Source organism: Nomascus leucogenys, chromosome 8 (genome assembly GCF_006542625.1).
Source record: "Nomascus leucogenys isolate Asia chromosome 8, Asia_NLE_v1, whole genome shotgun sequence".
Classification (NCBI taxonomy): domain Eukaryota; kingdom Metazoa; phylum Chordata; class Mammalia; order Primates; family Hylobatidae; genus Nomascus; species Nomascus leucogenys.
In genome coordinates, this window is record NC_044388.1 from 74,312,478 (window position 1) to 74,320,600 (window position 8,123).

At 37.1% G+C, this 8,123-nt stretch overlaps 1 protein-coding gene across 2 annotated transcripts in view; it reads right to left on the minus strand.

Moving 5' to 3' along the window:
• The window catches only part of SLC17A3 (solute carrier family 17 member 3), a 29,812-nt gene extending 22,645 nt beyond the window's left edge, over window positions 1–7,167 (minus strand). For both annotated transcript variants that reach the window (XM_003263236.3, XM_003263237.2), the window contains exons 1-2: window positions 7,091–7,167; window positions 1,057–1,179 (exon numbers count right to left, since the gene is read on the minus strand). In XM_003263236.3, coding sequence (XP_003263284.1) covers window positions 1,057–1,147 — 91 coding nt within the window. In that variant the 5' untranslated portion in view covers window positions 1,148–1,179; window positions 7,091–7,167. The remainder of the gene's footprint in view (window positions 1–1,056; window positions 1,180–7,090) is intronic.
• Window positions 7,168–8,123: the final 956 nt, after the last annotated feature.

An 8,123-nucleotide genomic window follows, 5' to 3' on the forward strand; every position in this document is an offset into this window, starting at 1 on the left:
ACCAATATCTCCTGCCTGAATTTCTGCAGTAACCTTCAGCTTGGTTCCTTGCCTCTAATCTATTCTCAATACAGCAGTTGGAGTATTTTCCCCATACCATAAATAAAATCACCTCCTCTTCTGCTCAAAATCCCCCTTGTGATTTTATTTTTGTTTGGATTAAAAACTAACGTCTCTGTAGTGAACAAAGGAAATGAAATATGTAAACTCTTTACCTCACAATTTTCATTTCTTGGGAATAAACCCTGAAGAAATAATTCCAATGTGGACTAGTGTTGTGTTAAATAATGTTCATTTATCATCATATATAATAACTTACATACATAGTTCATAAACATCTAATAACCTAAGTAACATATATAGTTCATATATAGATATAATAGCCGAGTAACAAAAGAAAACCCTACAAATTAAATATCCAGTCACAAGAAGATTTTTCAGCTAAGAAATACTTCATCTATTGGATATGTTGGAATATAATGTGTATCCTTTAAGAATCCATATTGCTTTGTAATATTCACAAAGAGATTCACACTTTATGAATCTAATAAAGCAATATGGAAAACTATATGCTGTCAAGTTAGAAAATACACAACACAATACATAAAGTATAGAACTATTCAAAATATGCATACAAAATAAAGGCAATAGAATTAAATTATAGTCATTGAATGAAGCTTATGAAAATCTTTTTATTTCTTGTTTTTTGAAGTATCTATAGTTTTTTTTTACTTTTTTAAATTAAGGAATACAGTTACATTTAAAATATTACATGCAGTCACAAGCAGGACACACAATACTATGTGTAGACAATTCAGTAGCAATTATCAAGAATGTAAAGACTGGATAGCTACAGATTGAAAGGTAACTGTCAAAAATAAAACACTTCTTTTTAGTAATTTTTATTTCCTTCATATTTGCAAAATATGTTAATTTCACTGGATTTGTAAAAAGAATTAAATAACTTAAAAATCACAAATTCATTTTTATAGTAATACGTTGACAAAAAGAATTCACTGTAAAATCCTAAAACCAAGCAGTTGAGGTCGAATTTACCTTTCCTGGGGATCAGTGCCTCATCCACTTGCATATCTTGTGCATTCTTGCTCTCCCTTGCTGTGGGACTCAACTCTGTCTTGGTGGCCATGTGTTTCTCCTCTCCAAGTGAATGGTTTTCACCTACCAGGGAGATATGTAATTCACATGCATCAGTTGAGAGAAAGGGACTCCCCGTTGAAATATTTAAACAAGGGCACCAAGGAAACAAAAGCTGGCCCATTCCATCTGGTTGGAGACAGGGAGGCTCATTATCCCCTCTTGGCTCAACACAACAGGCATACTGCACCTAAGGTTTGGAATTGTTTATTCATTAGGATCTAGAATGCTCTCGGTGTGCCAGTTTATGAGCAATGGCTTTGGAGTTAAGCATTCCCAAGTTCAAACTCAGGTTCGTGATTTACTGTGCCAAGTGCCACTAGGAGCATATTTGTGTGTTTCAGTTTCCTCATCTGTTGTTAATAACAATAATATCTTCATCAAAAAGTTGCTGTCGGCTTAAACAGATTGCACATGCCTAGAACACTGCCAGACACCCAGTAAGTAAAAGCTGTATAATACAGTTTATTGTCATCATCATTGGAGCTACCACAGCAGTGGGTCACCTCAGAGCTATGCTCCTCTGGAATCCTCTACCTGCACCTGAGAACCTGGCTTCTACTACCCCTGACAACTCCCATACTGCTTCCTCATTTGACTCACTGTGAGTATTGCTGATATGTGTGTCACTCATAATTGGGGACCAAATTTGCATAATGAGAAGATAACATTCAAATTTCATATTATTATTGTCCATAGGTTGATGGTGTGTCTACAGAGTTCTAGAAATAACTAACATGGAGGTTGTGACCTTTTTGTATATAAGAGAACCAAAAAGAACCATTACTACATTACAATACTAGGATCTTCAATGCCCAAGGAGATTTTTATGTGTTACTATGTGTAGAATTGTAATATTTGTGCTATGTTTAGTGCTCATATTATTAAATTTATGATTCTCTTAAAGAAAAAGTCTCAAAATATATAACTGCTTCTACCAGTAATAAACCAAACTTGTCAGCTTAATGAATTAAATCCTCTTAAATGTCTAAGCACTGGTACTTAACCAGAACTGGCCTGATATCATTGTTCCAAACTAAGGAATAACTTCTTAGAATCTCTTTATAATAAAAGTTTTATTATTCAGAGGTGTGTTTTCACCAAGAGATGAGTGACATAAGGACATACCCAAGGCTGGGTAATTTATAAAGAAAAAGAGGTTTAATGGACTCAGTTTCACATGGCTGGGGAGGCCTCACACTCATGGCAAAAGGCAAAGAAGGAGCAAAGATACATCTTACATGGCAGCAAGCAAGAGAGCTTGTGCAGGGGAACTCCGATTTATAAAACCATCAGATCTCATGAGACTTCTTCACTACCATGAGAACAGTATGGGGGAAACTGCCCCCATGATTCAATTATCTCCACCTGGCCCCACCTTTGACACTTGGGTATTATGGGGACCACAATTCAAGATGAGATCTGGGTGGGGACACAGCCAAACCATATCAGGAATTATAAAGTATGTACTCACTTTTCTCCTGGTTTATTTCACTTAGTATAATTATTTTAAAATCCATCCATGCTGTTGTACATATTAATAGTTCATTCCTCCTAATTACTGAGTAATATTCCACTCCATGGCTATATCACAATTTGTTTAACCATTTATTTACCTTTTGATGAAAAACTGAATTGTTTGCAGTTTTTTGACATTACAAATAAAGCTGCTGTGAACATTAATGTACAGGTCTTTGTATAGACATGTGCTTTCATTTCTCTTAGATAAACACTTAGAAGTGGAATATCTGGATCGTATGATAAGTGTAGTATTACTGTCTCTTCAGATCTTGGCATTGGGCATTCTAATTCCATGGTGTGGCCAGGACATTTTAAAAATAGGTCTTCTGTTTCTAGGGAAATTGCCCTGGTTCTATATTCAAAGATTGCCTGGGAGATATTTTACCAAATGACAAAGCTGGGTCAACCTGCATTGTTCTGTGCTACATGGCAATGCTAAACAAGAATATGATGTTTCCATTAACAATTTTTCTCCCTTGAATGATATTTATTCTCACTCCCCTGCTCCTTTATGATGTGAATATGTGAATTTAATGTGACTCTATTGCTGTGAGACTTTACACCCCCTACTAGGGGCCCTGCTTGGATTGGAACATTCTAAAATGTCAGGTTTCCATTCTCAAGCCACTCCAAGATTATCCTGAATTAAGCAGCAATGGGAGTTGCCCAGATCTATGGCCTCTTCACAGCACATCAGCCTCTGCATTCTTGAGCTTGGTTATATGACAGAAAGACTGGGTGCTGCATCATCAACCACTGGCAAGGAAGAAGTGCTTAGTGAGAACCTGAGAGTTGGCGGAGGCCCCTACAACATGGACTCATGACTGCCTGAAATGAACTGTATTTCTGTCATAAACAGGATCTGTTTGGTTAAAGTTATACCCTCTTATTTTAGTAACAGGTAGTTGTGTTTGTGAAGCTGCTTTCAACTGACACATAGCATGAAAAACTGATACTATATATGTAATCCAGAAGGAAAAATGAAGGTAAAACTTGAAGATCAAAATGTCACCTCTTAACATTGGGTCTGAGTTCAGAAATGATGTCCACGTTTGAATACACCCCATGTTAGCAGCCAAGAATGGTGGCTTAAGACTCTGGTTTCTCCACTTTTACACTGTTGGTGGGACTGTAAACTAGTTCAACCATTGTGGAAGTCAGTGTGGCGATTCCTCAGGGATCTAGAACTAGAAATACCATTTGACCCAGCCATCCCATTACTGGGGATATACCCAAAGGATTATAAAACATGCTGCTATAAAGACACGTGCACACATCTGTTTATTGCGGCACTATTCACAATAGCAAAGACTTGGAACCAACCCAAATGTCCAACAATGATAGACTGGATTAAGAAAATGTGGCACATATACACCATGGAATACTATTTAGCCATAAAAAATGATGAGTTCAGGTCCTTTGTAGGGACATGGATGAAGCTGGAAACCACCATTCCCAGCAAACTATCGCAAGGACAAAAAACCAAACGCCGCATGTTCTCACTCATAGGTGGGAATTGAACAATGAGAACACATGGACACAGGAAGGGGAACATCACACACCGGGACCTGCTGTGGGGTGAGGGGAGTGGGGAGGGATAGCATTAGGAGAGATACCTAATGTTAAATGATGAGTTAATGGGTGCAGCACACCAACATGGCACATGTATACATATGTAACAAACCTGCACGTCGTGCACATGTACCCTAAAACTTAAAGTATAATAAAAAAAAATTTAAAAATTAAAAAAAATTTAAAAAAAAAGACTCTGGGTTCTCTGAATTATTGATGTTGGAACAAGTTCTTAGTTTCCCCTTCCTTAGATAACTTAGATGAGGGCTACGTGGCATCTGACTGTTGTCTCAATCCAAGAAATTCAGTAACTTCTTGATGGGAAGGATGGTTGGCTTTTTGTTTTCTAAGGTTAAATGAAGATCCTAAAAAGAGAAATGAGACAACCAAACAGACATCTCCAAGTATATTAAGTTATATCAGAGGGAAAAATTAGGTAAATAGATAAAGGCATGGAAGAACCTGAATTAAGGCAGGGAATTAAAACTATTCTCAGAAAGAATAGTGCACAGTAGGGCAATGATGTGCTGGAACCAACTCACTTGGGGCCAGAAGAGCTCATTATTAATGTTTTTAGAAATTTTTCAAGCTAGTTGTTGAACATAGCCATTAACCATTAAATGATTTGAATTTAGAGTTCAATTAATTATATTTTTAAAAGGTAATTTTTAAAACGTAATATTTTAACTTTATGACTTCATAATTATTTCATGGCATTTTACTCTAAGCTCCACTCTTGAGGCTTTTTACATCTCTTGTATCTATATGGTGGGAATACTGTATAAAGATGTGCTATTGCACATCTCTCCCCAACTCTGAATTCAGTAATGTCATGGTGGTAGCTTGGAACTGGCCATAATACGAGCTTTTAACACCAAAAAAAAAAAAAAAAAAAAAAAAGGCAAAGGCTACAAATTTGGGATTAATTTATTGTTTTATGGACTTCCTGGACTTAAGAAATTTATCAAACAATGTTCATTTAAGTGTGTGTGTTTGTAGGTTTGTATGTATACACACTACATATCTATATCCACAAAGACACAAAGACACACACTTACATAAACATATAGAAATAGATATGCAGTATGTATACTACATTCATTACTATATATACACATATATACACATATATATACATATATATGTGTATATATGTATATATGTATACATATATATGTGTATATATACACATATTTATACATATATATGTGTATATATACACATATATATACACATACACACATATATATATATATATACATATATATGTATATATATAATGAATGCTTTTCAGGCATGAAAACCCTGAAACATGAGTCAGACTTCACTTCCCACTGATTTCCTTTGCAATAATGTGATCTCTTCTGCAAAGCACAGGTACTCTTGCTAAGATGACATCCTTCATACCCAGCCCTGCATCTGCATTGCCACTGCCTCTATTCATCAGCATGATCTCCAGTCTCCACAGACAGGTCAAGGTCCCCTGATTCCATACTGATCTTCCCATTTGTCTCCTGACTTTTGAAAATATTAATACTTTTTAAAGCTATCTAAGGCTTCACATGACAGTCTACCACCTATGCACAGCTTGTACCAACACCCTATCTCTAAGCGAACCAGGATGTTACATCTTGTCCTGCCAGCAGGTCTGGTCTACCCACCTCACCATGACACACACCTACTGCCATGGTAACCTCAAAACATTTCACTGACTTAAAAAGCTGGATTCAAGCCCTGCTGACCCCTGGGGTGTATAACCCTGGGGCTATAACTAGAGGAAAGAGAAGTAATCTAGAGGGAAATTCCAAGGCACCCACGGGTGAGCCAAGAACAGGCTCAAGTAGCACAACATAGAAAATGCACTCTCATTATCTTCTCTTAAATGTACCCTTCCAATCAGTCTTATAGCCTGTCTACACCTTGGCTTTACTCAAGTAAATCCCTTTTGTTTTAACAGCTCTCTTTATTTTCCACTAAAAAACTATGCTGGTTATCTGGGTCAGAAACTATATATTGCACTCTGAGAAGTTTCTGGTCCAAAGCAGTGTTCATAGAGAACCACACTGAGGATCAGCTTTCAGTAGAGATGGTTAGTTTAAAGGCAGGAAGTGTTCTAATAGCATCCTCCCACACATCTGTGAAGTTGCAGCTGCCACAAAAAGTTGTACCTTCTCCATTCTGGCCTTGGACTCTCTGATTCCCTCCTTCCCACTGCCCTCAGCCCACCTACCATCTTCTGCTGACTCTGGTGACTGTCCCATCGTCTCATCTCTCCATTTCCTCTTCTATCCCTAGCCATTTTAATTTGGTTAAATTTCACACTAACTCGCTGGATCTTGATGCAGCATTTCTCCAGATGCTTTCTTGGACCAGAGCCACCCTAGCCATTGGTATAATAGAAATAATTATTATTGCCACTATTATAAACTACTGCACTAGCCAGTCTACATCAATCCCAGATGGAGATATTACTGACCCTCTTCCTCCAGGTCACCCAGCTGGTAAATGAAAGATATGATATTTGTTCACAAGCCAGTTTGACCTGCAAAATTTTGCTTTTAAACACCTCACAAGAGTGCCTATTTCTTGGAATTATCTTCCATAGCTGCTACTGTCTCCACTAGCTAGTTTCAAAGCATATGGATGATCAGATACAAAGCTTCAGCTTCCTGCCACTTCTCCCTCACTTTTGTCAGTCTTGTTAATACAAATTTTTACATTTTTCATTTTTATTTTTATCATATGAGGAAACTTAGGGTTGGGGAGTATATAAAAATTGTCAGTTGCTATACAGAAAAGAGTTTTGGAGGTCTTCATCTCAATACCAAGAGAAGTGACTTACCGACTTAATGTCTGTGGAAGGGCTTCAAGCTGAACCCAGCGTTTCCTCCAAGCTTGCTCCCTTGGACTTTTTGGAGCAGAGAGATGAGGATTCTTTGCCACCCTAGGGCTTAAGTTGCTAATCATTAATAAAAGTCATCAAACTACAAAGTTGACTCAGAAGGGCTTCTTGCCAAATAGGCTTTGAAGAAGCATTCAGAAATCCAGCCCAACCCCCTCTGCAGTTCTTCCTGCTTTTTGGCTGATGTAAGCTTCTCCACCTTCCCCTTGTGAGCGTCTCCTCGGGACCTCATAGGTGTCCTCTGGTTCAGACACTTGCATATAGCTATTTTGCTTTGCTTCATGGTGTCTTCAGTGTCTTTAGTCTTTTTTGAAAAGGTTAAAAAGAGATAAATTATAATTAAAGAGTTCAGTATTTTCGTGTTTTTTCCTTTGCTATTTTTGATTTTCCCCCTTATTTGAAATTTTGTTAATTTTTTTCTTCTTTGAAATATGTGAATTGTAATATTATGGATAAACTTGAACTTCATTCACTCTGTTGCTTTCTCTTTCCCTGGGTCCTTGTCCTTTTCTCAGCAAACCAAACCAAACCAAACCAAACAAAACAAGCCTGACATAAATATAATATGATTTCTCCATTTTTTCTATTCTTACTATTTATATGAGTATTCAAAAACTATATGTAATAATGCTTTGTATTATTTCTAAATTTGCACACATGCTATCATGTAGCATTTATGGGCCATTCTATAACCACTTTGGAAAATAAGTGACATAAATTTGGCATACCTACATGTGCACAGTGAAGGCCAAACTCTTTAAATTTCTTGTGGTTAACTCTTGAGCTAACACCCAGGAAGTCAAAAGCACTGTCACTGTTTTCCGAGAATGTGTATAGTTCTGCTTGTCCTTGTCTCATAGATGAGGCGAAGCCTTCAGACTCCTAGCTTTCTGTAGTTTATTTCCAGCTCTCTGAATGCCCTGGGTTCATAATCCAGACTCCTTTCTTTATATGAGCATTAGTCAGCCATGGA